The 14,358-nt window shown below is 41.3% G+C and overlaps 1 protein-coding gene across 1 annotated transcript in view; it reads right to left on the reverse strand.

Moving 5' to 3' along the window:
• The window catches only part of TRPA1 (transient receptor potential cation channel subfamily A member 1), a 65,189-nt gene extending 52,091 nt beyond the window's left edge, over positions 1-13,098 (reverse strand). Inside the window, exons 1-2 of the mRNA XM_052651765.1 lie at positions 13,044-13,098; positions 4,443-4,603 (exon numbers count right to left, since the gene is read on the reverse strand). Of these exons, the coding sequence (XP_052507725.1) occupies positions 4,443-4,603; positions 13,044-13,098 (216 nt within the window). The remainder of the gene's footprint in view (positions 1-4,442; positions 4,604-13,043) is intronic.
• Positions 13,099-14,358: the final 1,260 nt, after the last annotated feature.

Here is a 14,358-nt window from a genome sequence, read left to right on the forward strand (position 1 = left end):
TTACCTGACTCCATTAGGAAGTATTATAGCACTTGAAATCGATACGTTCTTCCAGTAATAATAAAGGAATTCTCTCATTTACCCCACAGTGTCAAAAAGAGCAATTTACAGGTCTACTCACTGATGTGCAGTCAACACAAACCCAATTACACACTGTTTGACAGCCAGGCCTGGGTTCAGAGGCTCATGAGGTACTGCTGAGTTCACAGTGATAACAAAGCATCTAAATATTTTATACAAGCTCATCAGATGTGCTGTGTGAATTTAGTTCATGGCATGTTACCTAGGCTTCAAAGAGATTTCTTTAAAGAAAGTACTGAAAGTCAAGGATGTCATCTGGACAAGTTATTACATATTCAGTCAATATAGTTTTCTACTGTCACAGGGCCACTTCAGATTCTTTCAGCTTCTGAACTCTATGACTAGATACAGAATGTAACAGACTAGATCACGTTTGTTGTTGTTCAGTCGCTAAGTTGTGTCTGACTCTTTGTGACCCCCATGGCCTACAGCAGGCCAGGCTTCTCTGTCCTTCACGGTATCACAGTTTGCTCAAATTTATGTCCGTTGAGTAGATGACACTCTCTTAACCATCTTATCCTCTGCCTCCCCCTTCTTCTCCTGCCCTCAATCTTTCCCAGCATCAGGATCTTTTCCAATGAGTTGGCTCTTCACATCAGGTGGCCAGAGTATTGGAGCTTCAGCTTCAGCATCAATGATTATTCAATATTCCAATGAATATTCAGGGTTGATTTCCTTTAGGATTGATTGGTTAGTTCTCCTATTAGGTTTAAAGAAGCTAATTCTGAGTCCTTTAAACTGGAGGTATCAAATACACCTGTTTTAGGTTGTTTTAATGAAATATATATATGCAGTATGGGGCAAAAAGGAAGGAAATTATTACAATGAGAAATTTTAACAAATGGGAGATTATAACTATGAGAAGTAAGTAAGTAAGGTAAGTGTTAGTCACTCAGTCGTGCCCAACTCTATGCAATCCCCCAATGAACTGTAGCCTGCCAGGCTCCTCTGTCCATGGAATTCTCCAGGCAAGAATACTGAGTAGTTAGCCATTTCCTCCTCCAGGGGATCTTCCCGACTCAAGGAATGAACCCAGGTCTCCTGCATTGCAGGTGGATTCATTACTGTCTGAGCCACCAGGGAAGCCCATATCAATGAGAAATTAAGGCCAAATGCTGACGTATTAACTCCCTTGAAAGAAAGTCATTGGAAAAGATTAAAAGCATCAGTCAGATGATTCATATTCTACATTTCTAATCTTCTAAGTTTTCTGCCATACTTCGATTTTGTCAGGAGTCCTAAGATATTGTGTGTGCATGCTGGAGAAAATATTATACACCATGTCTTCTTAATGAGGAAAGTTAAGAACTCTCCAGAGTGCTACATGTGTTCATTTGTAATTAGTCTCACTGCTGAGATTTCTACGGGATGATTTAAAGTCCAATCCCAAAGAAAGGCAATGCCAAAGAATGCTCCAACTACCACACAATTGCACTTATCTCACACACTAGCAAAGTAATGCTCAAAATTCTCCAAGTCAGGCTTTAACAGTATGTAAACTGTGAACTTCCAGATGTTCAAGCTGGTTTTAGAAAAGGCAGAGGAACCAGAGATCAAATTGCCAACATCCACTGGATCATCAAAAAAGCAAGAGAGTTCCAGAAAAACATCTATTTCTGCTTTATTGACTATGCCAAAGCCTTTGACTGTGTGGGTTGCAATAAACTGTGGAAAATTCTGAAAGAGATGGGAATACCAGACCACCTGACCTGCCTGTTGAGAAATCTGTATGCAGGCCAGGAAGCAACAGTTAGAACTGGACATGGAACAACAGACTGGTTCCAAATAAGAAAAGGAGTACATCAAGACTGTATATTGTCACCCTGCTTATTTAACTTCTATGCAGAGTACATCATGAGAAAAGCTGGGCTGGAAGAAACACAAGCTGGAAGCAAGATTGCTGGGACAAATATCAATAACCTCAGATATGCATATGACACCACCCTTATGGCAGAAAGTGAAGAGGAACTCAAAAGCCTCTTGATGAAAGTGAAAGAAGAGAGTGAAAAAGTTGGCTTAAAGCTCAACATTCAGAAAACGAAGATCATGGCATCTGGTCCCATCACTTCATGGGAAATAGATGGGGAAACAGTGGAAACAGTGTCAGACTTTATTTTGAGGGGCTCCAAAATCACTGCAGATGGTGACTGTAGCCATGAAATTAAAAGACGCTTACTCCTTGGAAGGAAAGTCATGACCTATCTAGATAGCATATTGAAAAGCAGAGACATTACTTTGTCAACAAAGGTCCGTGTAGTTAAGGCTATGGTTTTTCCAGTGGTCATGTATGGATGTGAGAGTTGGACTGTGAAGAAAGCTGAGCACCAAAGAATTGATGCTTTTGAACTGTGGTGTTGGAGAAGACTCTTGAGAGTCCCTTGGACTGCAAGGGGATCCAATCAGTCCATCCTAAAGGAGATCAGTCCTGGGTGTTCATTGAAAGGACTGATGCTAAAGCTGAAGCTCCGATACTTTGGCCACCTCATGTGAAGAGTTGACTCACTGGAAAAGACCCTGATGCTGGGAGGGATTGAGGGCAGGAGGAGCAGGGGACGACGGAGGATGAGATGGCTGGATGGCATCACCGACTCAATGGACATGAGTTTGAGTGAACTCCAGGAGTTGGTGATGGACAGGGAGGCCTGGCGTGCTGTGATTCATGGGGTAGCAAAGAGTCGGAGACGACTGAGCGACTGAACTGAACTGAACAAAATAAAATATATAAATCCCTCAATCTACAAGCTTGACTGTGGTTTTCAAAAGCCTTAGATAACATAAATGCTTCTGCTCGATTTAGGCAAGAAAACTAAACAAAGACAAAACACAAAGAAGGTAAGTTTGAGACACTGTATTGCAGAATTCCTTCACTAATTATCTCTAGAAAACACAGACCACATTGATAAGTAAAGAAAGCACATTCGGTGTGATTTTCAAAATTTAAAAAATTTTTCCAGTCCCTTAATATTAATTCCAAAGATGCTATCCTAGTGTTTGAACTTCAGTTAGAACTTCATTTCTTTGTATTAAGCTAAAAGACGATAGTTATTATACTAATATTAAAGAGGAGGAAAAGTATTTAATCTGGATTTAATCTGAATGCACCTTGGGAGGCCTGGTTTGTGGTTTTACGTAATTTTCTATGCATGCCTGACTCACAAGCAGGATAAAAACACTGTCTATTCACCTAACCTATTTAGAGGGCAACTTGGCAATTTCTACCAAAATTAAGCCCATAGGTGACTTTTGATCCTACTAGGCCTTTAACATACTCATTAAGGTACTGTAGACAGAGGAAGCCATATCTACACCCACAGACACTCAATCACGTGTGTGTGTAATAGCCAAACAAAACAAACACACACGTGCTGGTCTGGTAAAGCATGACACATTCATACAAGGGAATATTAGAAAGCTGCTAAGAATAATGAGATACATCTCCAGCAGCTGATTTTGAAAGTATTCTAAAATATATTCCATGAGCAAATCAAAGTGTAAATGGTTTCACCATGCAAAGAGATTTGTGGTGGCATTGGAGAGAGCTTTTAATTCTTTTAACGTTTAAAAAGAGATGCTTCCTCCTACTGACAACGTGAGGCATCCAACGATGAGTTTTCTGAGCATCCGACAGCCTCTGCCCTCAGCGCCATCAGCCAGCAACCTGACCTGGTGCAGCCTTTTGGTCAGAGCGACTTTGGAATCCGCAAAAGAAACAGAAGCCCCATTCCAGCCCTTGGGACCCCGGAAGACCACCTACCTAGCTTCGAAGGGTCTCCTCCCTCAAAGTCCCTTCCGACTGACTGCCCTGACTGCCCCCGCCCCTGGAGAGGGCCGTCCTCCCAATCCCTGCAACACCTCACTGTTAGGTTCTGCTTCCATTTCCCTCCGCGAGACACGCATGCTTCTGAACCCCAGACTCTTGAGTACCTAGCTCTCCGACCGCCAGATTCAGCCATCGAGCTTTTTGGTTCTAAATAAAATCTATAAAAAGGAGAACAGCACACACTCCAAAACTGGTTCCGATTTTGGAACCAGGCAGTTGCGGCCAAACGCTAGCGGTACTTTGGGGGTAGGTCTCCCCACGCTACAGCTGCCCATCACAAGCAAAAGCAGGGTGAACAAACAAGCAAACAGGAAGGATAAAGCCGGCACCAACCGGCGGGCGCCTTTTAAGAACCCGACTCCCCGAGCTCCCCACTTCCCGAGGTCCATACTGGACCGCACGCACACCCCGATGCAGACAGCCCTCACCTGGCCGGGTCCTCCCATCCCGGGGCTGCCCGCTAGGGAACTTCGAGTCGAGGAGAGTAAAGTTAGGAAGAGCCGACCCGCGCCCGGACTTGAGAGCGCGCCCGCCCGGGTACCTTGAAGTCATTGCTGTTGTCCTTGTGGTCCTCCACGCCCAGGCAGACGAAGTCCCGGGGCTCCTCCTTCTCCCCGGGGCGCAGCATCTTCCTCAGGCTTCGCCTCATTGACCACGCCCCGGACGCCACCTGCGGCAGCTGCTCCCCACCGGCGCGGGCACCTAGGGCGAGACGGGCGCGGTGAGCCGGCGCCGGGCGCGGCCTGGGCGCTGGGGGCGCGCGCGCCGCTGGGGTCCGCGCCGGAGCTCCGAGCTCTTCCGCCCCCGGCGGTCCCCGGGAGAAAAGAGGTTTGCTCTGCGTGAGGCCGGGAGGACTTCTCCCCAGAGTTGCCCGGCTCAGGCTACTTGTAGGGCAGGAAGCAGGAGGGGGGCATGGAAGGGTGGGGACGCGCCATCGTGTCCACGCGCGGCCAGGGGGAGGCCGCGCCACGTGTGTCCCCCGGGCGGTAAGCGCGACTGGCCCGTCCCGGCTGCAGCAGCGCACCCTTGAGTCTAGGTGTCGTATCAGAGTGTCTCCACGGAATCTAGACTTGTAATAAAAACCCTGAGAGCCCAGTCCTGCCTGCAATCAGAGAGAAAAGAAGGGGGAAGCAGGGGGACGGATGGGGGAGGGAATGACAAGAGGGTGGCTGGGTACACTGGGAAGATGTTTATTTTCCTATTATTGAAATATTTTTTAATTCACATATTTATTTAAAAAAGAAGAAAATCACAATACTCAGACCATTCTTAAAGTGGGACAGTCAACTCATGTAAAATGGGTGTAAATCAAAAGAATACCCTAGAATTTGAGGCATTGTGTTCTAAGGCTTCCAATTTTGAGATCAGTCCTGGCTTCTTGGAAACTAAAGCAGAATGTTGTTACACTTTTTAACGAAAGGCTTTTAGTAGAGTCTTATTTCTATGCAATGCAGTATTGACAGACCTCTGTATTCTCTCTCTTCCTGGCACATAGTATTACATACAGTTTTGAAGTAATGATGATGTTTACAACAGGTTTAGGGGGAATATTTCATAGATCCTTTAAGTTATAAACACTACAAAATGTCAAGATTGTGAGATCTGACAGCTTTGCTTTCAAGAGTACTAGACTGTGAAACTTGTCATATTATGTTTAAGGAAGACTTGGAGTGTTCATTGATGTTTAAGATTTTAATATTTCTAAAGGCCATTACAGTGACCTGGATATCTGCTGAAAGCCAAACTTAACATTTTGCTTTATTTTGTTTTTAACAAAAAACTGTTTCAAATAAATCCTATTTCAACACAGTGAAAAAAAAGTTTGTTTTGAGACTTCCCTGTCAGTCCAGTGGTTAAGACTCTGGGCTTCCAATGCAAGGGCCCTGTGTTTGATCACTGGTGGGGGTACTAAGGTCTCATATACCATGTGGCAAAACCTAATTTTAAAAATAAATGAATAGGTTTATTTGTTTTCCCAGCTAAAAGTCACCAGGCTTCAGCTTACTGTGTCTGCACCATTGTAGAAGGCTCTTTGAGCTGGAGAGGTTTTTAGAAAAACTTAGCTTTCCAAAAGAAAAGAAAGTGACAGTTGGTCGCACAGTCATGTCCGATTGTTTGTGACCCCCACGGACTGTAGCCTGCCAGGCTCCTCTGTCCATGGGATTCTCCAGGCTAGAGTACTGGAGTGGGTGACCATTTCCTTCCCTAGGGGATCTTTCCAACCCAGGCATCGAACCTGGTCTCCTGCATTGCAGGCAGATTTTTTTTAACCAGCTGAGCTACTAGGGAAGAAAAGGGGAGTGATTAAATCCTAGCAGTGGGCTGAGGGATTAGAAGTCACTTTGAACCTCTGGCCCCATTTCCTGTGCATAACAATACTAATCCCCTCAGGGATTGGTGTTTCAGCAGGGCTAATAAAATGACTGTTAGATTATACAAGAAATCATGATGACTAGTGTCCACTTGTTTACCCTCAGCACTGTTTGAAGAGGCTTATCTTCATGGGCCAGTGCTGAGTTTATTAATCAACAGAGCTGGTGTAGTTGTGGAGTGGAAGGTGTCTACTCTCTGTGAGAGAAGTTAGTTTTACATCTACCTACAAATAATATAGCCACTGAAACTGTGTTTGCCATATGTTGCCACTATGTTTGGGCCACAAGTTTAGAAAGAAAAAACTTCCTTCCAAAGCTAATGACTCTGCACAGCCTTGAATTTAACTGACACTCTTTCAGCAGTTGGGGAGCTTCTCAGGTGGCACAGTGGTAAAGAATCTGCCTGCCAGTACAGGAGACGCAAGAGACAGGAGTTTGATCCCTGGGTTCAGAAGATCCCCTGGAATAGGGAATGGCAACCTGCTCCAGTATTCTTGCCTGGAAAATTCCATGGACAGAGGGGCCTGGGAGGCATAGGGTCCCAAAAAGTCAGACATGACTGAGCACTCGCGCTCTTTTAAGCACTCTGGATTGTCATAGTCACCTGTAATCTCCAGAGCCTAATATAAGGGCCCTGTGAACCCAAGACCTGACAGAGAGCAGGCCCTGAATAAAGGTTGTTGACTGCTTACCCTGCAGGCTACACTGCGGAGAATTTAAAGGCAATGCCAAAGAATGTGCCAACTACTGCACAGTTGCACTCATCTCACATGTTAGCAAAGTAATGCTCAAAATTCTCCAAGCCAGGCTTCAACAGTACGTGAACCGTGAACTTCCAGATGTCCAAGCTGAATTTAGAAAAAACAGAGGAGCCAGAGATCAAACTGCCAATATCTGTTGGATCATCAAAAAAGCGAGAGTTCCAGAAAAACACCTGCTTTATTGACTAGGTCGAAGCCTTTGACTATGTGCATCACAACAAACTGTGGAAAATTCTAAGAGATGGGAATACCAGACCACCTGACCTGCCTCCTGAGAAACCTGTATGCACGTCAAGAAGCAACAATTAGAACTGGACAGGGAACAACAGACTGGTTCCAAATTGGGAAAGGAGTACATCAAGGCTGTATATTGTCACCCTGATTCTTTAACTTATATGTAGAGTACATCATGAAAAATGCTGGACTAGATGAAGCACAAGCTGGAATCAAGATGGCCAGGGAAATATCAATAACCTCAGATATGCAGATGACACCACCTTTATGGCAGAAAGCGAAGAAGAACCAAAGAGCCTCTTGATGAAAGTGAAAGAGGACAGTGAAAAAGTTGGCTTAAAACTCAACATTCAGAAAACTAAGATCATGGCATATGGTCCCATCAGTTCAATTCAGTTCAGTCACTCAGTCGTGTCCAACTCTTTAGGACCCCATGGGCTGCAGCACACCAGGCCTCCCTGTACATCACCGCCTCCCAGAGTTTACTCAAACTCATATCCATTGAATTGGTGATGCCATCCAACCATCTCATCCTCTGTCAGCTTCTTCTCCTCCTGCCTTCAATCTTTCCCAGCATCAGGGTCTTTTCAAACGAATCACTTCTGCCCATCATCAGGTGGCCAAAGTATTGGAGTTGCAGTTTCACTATCAGTCCTTCCAATGAATATTCAGCGCTGATTTCCTTTAGGATAGACTGGTTGGATCTCCTTGCAGTCCAAGGGACTCTCAAGAGTCTTCTCCATGTTTACCTATGGCTGATTCATGTTGAGGTTTAACAGAGAACAGCAAAATTCTGTAAAGCAATTATCCTTCAATAAAAAATAAATTAATTAAAAAAAAAGTCTTCTCCAATACCACAGTTCAAAAGCATCAATTCTTCGGCACTCAGCTTTTTTTATTGTCCAACTTTCACATCCATACGTGACTACTGGGAAAACCATAGCTTTAACAAGACAGACCTCTGTTGGTAAAGTAATGTCTCTGCTTTTTAATATGCTGTCTAGGTTGGTCATAGCTTTTCTTCCAAGGAGCAAGCGTCTTTTAATTTTATGAGTGAAGTCACCATCCACAGTGATTTTGGAGCCCCTCAAAATAAAGTCTGTCACTGTTTCCATTGTTTTCCCATCTATTTGCCATGAAGTTATGGGACCAGATGCCATGATCTTCGTTTTCTGAATGTTGAGCTTTAAGCCAACTTTTTCACTCTCCTTTTTCACTTTTATCAAGAGGCTCTTTAGTTCTTCTTCACTTCCTGCCATAAAGGTGGTGTCATCTGCACATCTGAGGTTATTGATATTCCTCCCAGCAGTCTTGATTCCAGCGTGTGCTTCATCCAGCCCAGCATTTCGCATGACGTACTCTACATACAAGTTCAATAAGCAGGGTGACAGTATATAGCCTTGATGTACTCCTTTCCCAATTTGGAACCAGTCTGTTGTTCCATGTCCAGTTCTAACTGGCCCCATCATTTCATGGCAAATAGATGGGGAAACAATGGAAACAGTGACAGACTTTATTTTGGGGGGCTCCAAAATCACTGTGGATGGTAACTGTCACCATGAAATTAAAAGATGCTTTCTCCTTGGAAGAAAAGCTATTACCAAGCTAGACAGCATATTAAAAAGCAGAGACATTACTAGATGAAGGTCTGTCTAGCCAAAACTATGGTTTTTCCAGTAGTCATGTATGGATGTGAGAGTCGGACTATAAAGAAAGCTGAGCACTGAGGGATTGATGCTTTTGAACTGTGATGTTGGAGAACATTCTTGAGAGTCCCTTGGAATGCAAGGAGAGCAAACCAGTCAGTCTTAAAGGAAATCAGTCCTGAATATTCTTTGGAAGGACTGATGCTGTTGCTGAAGCTGAAGCTCCAGCTTCAGCTGATGGGAACCTGATGGGACCTGACTCACTGGAAAAACTTTGACGCTGGAAAAAATTGAAGGCAGGAGGAGAAGGGGACAAGAGAGGATAAGGTGGTTGAATGGCAACACTGACTCTATGGACATGAGTTTGAGCAAGCTCCGGAATTTGGTGATGGACAGGGAAGCCTGGCATGCTGCAGTTTATAGGGTCACAAAGCGGCAATGTGACAGAACAACTGACCTGAACTGAAATTCTTTATTCTAAGAACGACTTCTTACTTAATAGAAGTCTTTATATCCAAAAATTCTATTAAGCAAGTTATTTGCAAGTATAGTCTTAGACCTTGCGGCTTCTTTTTGTTTTCTTAATGCTGTCTGTTAAAAAGCAAAACTTCTAAATTTTGATAAAAATTTAATTTGCTCATCTCATGGGTTGTGCACTGTGTGTCACATTTAGAGATGTTTGTCTGCTAAGATTATAAGGTCCTCCTCAGTGTTTTCTTCCAGCAGGTTTATGATTTTAGCTTGTACAAAGATTCATTTTGAGTTAATTTTTGTGTGTGCTGTGAGAATCGAAAGTTTCTTTTTATTTCATATGAATATTCAGTTGTTACCATTTGTTGAAAAAAAACCTGTATTTTCTTCATAGGTTTAACCGTAGACTACTGTCAAACATCAATTGACCTTAAGTATAGAGACTTGTTTCTGGACTTTCTGTTCTATTCCATTGATAGATATATTTGTGTTTAAGTCCATACCATACAGTTTTGGTTTCATAGCTTCATGGCAAACTTGAACTCAGATGTTGTAAGTCCTCCAAATCCTACTCTATTTTTCTGTAAATTGTTTTGGCTATTTTAAGTCCTTTGCCCTATAAGTTTAGGATCAGCCCATCAATTTCGTGGAAAAGGTTGCTGAGACTGTGATAGGGATTGCACTGAGTCCATAGATGAGCTTGGTGAGATGTACCACCTTACCATCATCTTCTAATCCATAGTGTGGTGTTTTTATCCATTTACTTAGATCTTTCTTAATTTCTGTCAGCAGCATTTTATAGTTTTCCATGTACAAATCATACACTATTCTTGTTAAATGTATCCTTAAGTATTTTATTGCTATGCTGTGCTTAGTTGCTCAGTTATATCCGATTCTTTGTGACCCCATGGACTGTAGTCCATGAGGGATTTTCATTTTCTTTCTGGGAATATATTTAATGACCAATTCACTTTTATTTTATAGATTTTTTTTATTTTATATTTTTGCTTGAGTAAACTTGGGTGATTTGTTTCTGTTCAGAAATTTGTCTATCTAACTTGCCTATTTCTTGCTGTAAAGTTCATAAAATTCTCTTATAATCCTTTTAATTCTTGTAGAGTTCCCTCTTTCCTTCCTGATTTTGGTGATTTGTGTCATCTGTCTCTTTTCAGAAATAATTTATCAAATTTTTTGATCTTTTCAAAGAAGAAACTTATTAATTGCATTGATTTTTCTCTATAATTTTGATACTTTTGGTTTCACTGGTTTTAAAGATTTTTCTCTTCAATTTTTTTTTTTCTGATAGTTTTGGATTTGACTTGATCTTTCTTTACTTCCTCGATATGTAACCTAGAGGCAGTTGATTTTAGAGCTTTCTAATATAAGCATGAGAAACGCTGGGCTGAAAGAAGCACAAGGTGGAATCAAATTGCCAGGAAAAATATCAATAACCTCAGATATGCAGATGATGCCACCCTTATGGAAGAAAGTGAAGAGGAACTAAAAAGCCTGTTGATGAAAGTGAAAGAGGAGAGTGAAAAAGTTGGCTTAAAGCTCAACATTCAGAAAACGAAGATCATGGCATCTGGTCCCATCACTTCATGGGAAATAGGTGGGGAAACAGGGGAAACAGGGGAAACAGTGGCAGACTTTATTTTGGGGGGCTCCAAGATCACTGCAGATGGTGATTGCAGCCATGAAATTAAAAGACACTTACTCCTTGGAAGGAAAGTTATGACCAACCTAGACAGCATATTCAAAAGCAGAGACATTACTTTGCCAACAAAGGTCCATCTAGTCAAAGCTATGGTTTTTCCAGTAGTCATGTGTAGATGTGAGAGTTGGACTGTGAAGAAACTGAGTGCCAAAGAATTGATGCTTTTGAACTGTGGTGTTGGAGAAGACTCTTGAGAGTCCCTTGGACTGCAAGGAGATCCAACCAGCCCATTCTAAAGGAGATCAGTCCTGGGTGTTCTTTGGAAGGACTGATGCTCAAGCTGAAACTCCAGTACTTTGGCCACCTCATGTGAAGAGTTGACTCACTGGAAAAGACCCTGATGCTGGGAGGGATTGAGGGCAGGAGGAGAAGGGGACGACAGAGGATGAGAGGGCTGGGTGGCATCACCGACTCGATAGACATGAGTTTGGGTGAGCTCCGGGAGTTGGTGATGGACAGGGAGGCCTGGAGTCCTGCGATTCATGGGGTAGCAAAGAATCGGACAGGACTGAGTGACTGAACTGAACTGAACTGAACTGAATATAAGCATTTAAAGCTACAAGATACTTTCTAAGCATTGTTTTAGTTGCATCCAATAAATCCCATGATTTGTTGTGTTTACATTTGTGGCTTCTTCTTTAATTCATAAGGTTTTTTTTGGAAATGTGTGTTTAATTTCCAAGTATTTGGGGTTTTCCCAGATTTCTTTCTGTTGTTTTTGACAATCTGGTTGTGGTCAGAGAAATACTTTGTATGATTTCAGTGCATCTAAATTCAAATGTGAAGTCACCGAGACTTGTTTTATGGATGTCATGCGGTCTCTCCTAGAAATTGTTTCATGTATACTTCAAAAGAGTGTGTTTTCTCTCTCTTTTGGTAGCGTTTTGCACGCTTTAAAGTCCATTTGGCTCATAGCGATGTTCATGTCTCCCATATTCTTGTGACTTTTTGTCTGCTCTTCTATCAGTTGCTGAGAGAGGAGTATTAAAATCTCCAGTTATAACTGTGTGTGTGCCTGCGTGCTCAGTGATGTCCAACTCTTTGCAACCCTATGGGCTGTAGCCCACCAGTCTCCTCTCCCCATGAAATTTTCCAGGCAAGAATACTGGAGTGGGTTCCCATTTTCTCCTCTAGGGTGTCTTCCCAACCCAGGGATTGAACCCACATCTCCTGCACTGGCAGGCAGAGCCTTTACCACTGCACCACCTAGGAAGCCCCCAGTTAGAACTGTTAATTGTTGGTTTATTCTTTCAGTTTTGTTCAGGATTTACTTCTTTTGGGGTAGCTGTGTGTTCTTAAATGTATGCATATCTGTAATTATTGCTAATCTGTTACATTTCCCCTTTTATTATTATGAAATTTCCTTGTGTTTAGTAATTTTTTTGTGTTTAAGTCTATTTTGTCTGAGATAGCTATTGCAGATCACCTATATTTATTGTTTACATGGTAGACCTTTTTGTATCCTTTATGTATCTTTAAAGTGTTTCTAATACATTGTGTCAAGTTAAATCTTGCTCTTTTATCCAATTCCATCTCTGTCTTTTAATTACAATGTTTAACCCATGATATTAACTGTAATTGTTTCTATGGTGCTGCTGTTTTGATATTTGTTTTCTATGTCTGGTATCTTTCCCTTCTACTCTATTCCTCTTTTACTGACTTCTTTTGTATTTAACAATTCTTTTAGCAAACTATTTTTATTCTTTGGTAGATTTTTTAATAAGTTATTTTCTTTGTGTAGTGATTACAGTGTTCAGCTTATCACTGTTTACTTCAGGTTGGTACTTATTTAATTCCAGTAAACTATATCAACTTTGTTCCAATACGCCTCCATTTCCCCTCCCATCTTTATACTATTATTGTTATTTGTAATGCATTTATGGATATATACTATATCTATGTATGTTATATAATTCAAAATAAAAGTGTTAGAATATTTACCATATTCAGTGCTCCTCATTTCTTCCAGTAGATTTGCATAATAGTCTGGTATCATTTCCTTTCAATCTGAAGAACTTCCTTTAGAATTTCTTGTAAGGCTGTTCTGCTTGAAAAAAAATTATTAATGGATAATTTTTCTGGATGCATAACTTTTATTCAAAAGATTTTTCAAGCACTTTAAATGTTATTGCATTGACCTCCATTGTCTCTGATGGGAAATAATCAAAAATTTTATTGTTGTTCCTCACTTAAGGTTTTTGTCAATCTCAAAAGTTAATGCTTGTCTATATCTTCCCATTTACAATACAACAGCGTACATTTCTCTCTTGCTGACTATCCCTGTAACCCATATTAATATATCCAGGGTTTTAGTTTCAGATGTAAAAATTAAGCTTTATAAAAGTATTTAGACAATTGTAAATTGTATCATTATTTTTTATATTACTGTTTCTCACAATCCTTATCATTCCTTTTCTTAGAGTCATATGAATTTTTCCTGGATTCCATATATAAGTGATTCTTCTAAAGAAGAAACATTTGTTGAAGAGAAATTGGTGGTAAAAAATTCTAGGCCCTACATGTCTAAAACTTTCCTTATTTTGGCTTCCTATTGGACGATAACTCCAATACTTCGGCCACCTGGTGTGGGGAGCTGACTCATTTGAAAAGACCCTGATGCTGGGAAAGATTGAGGGCAGGAAGAGAAGGGGATGACTGAGGATGAGATGGTTGGATGGCATCATGACACAATGGACATGGGTTTGGGTGGACTCCGGTAGTTGGTGATGGATAGGGAGGCCTGGCGTGCTGTGGTTCATGGGGTCACAAAGAGTCGGGCACAACTGAGTGACTGAACTGAACTGATTGGATGATAGTTTTAATAGATATAAAACTATTTCAAAGTCATTTTCTCTGAAAAATTTGAAGACTTTATTTTTCTCTTTCATCATTCATTTTTACAGATAAAGTATCTTATATCAATCTGTTTATCATTCATTTCTTGGTAATTTATTTTTCTCTCTGGAATGTTTTAGGATTTTGCTCTTATTCTAAGTGTTATGAAATTTCACCAGTATGTAACTCAGTGAGGCAGTTCTATTTTGCCTTGTTCTGAACTCTGTGGTACTTCTAATCTAATGATTTTCTTTGCCCTGGAAAATTGTCTTCCATTTTATTTATTCTTTTCTTTTGTATCTACAACATTAGGTATCTTTTCATGGCAGATAATAGAAAAACACAACCCAAACTGGCTTAACCAATAGTAGAATTGATTGGCTCATAGAACTAAAAAGTCTGCGTTAATGTAGTGTACTAG

Source organism: Budorcas taxicolor, chromosome 14 (assembly GCF_023091745.1).
Source record: "Budorcas taxicolor isolate Tak-1 chromosome 14, Takin1.1, whole genome shotgun sequence".
Classification (NCBI taxonomy): Eukaryota; Metazoa; Chordata; class Mammalia; order Artiodactyla; family Bovidae; genus Budorcas; species Budorcas taxicolor.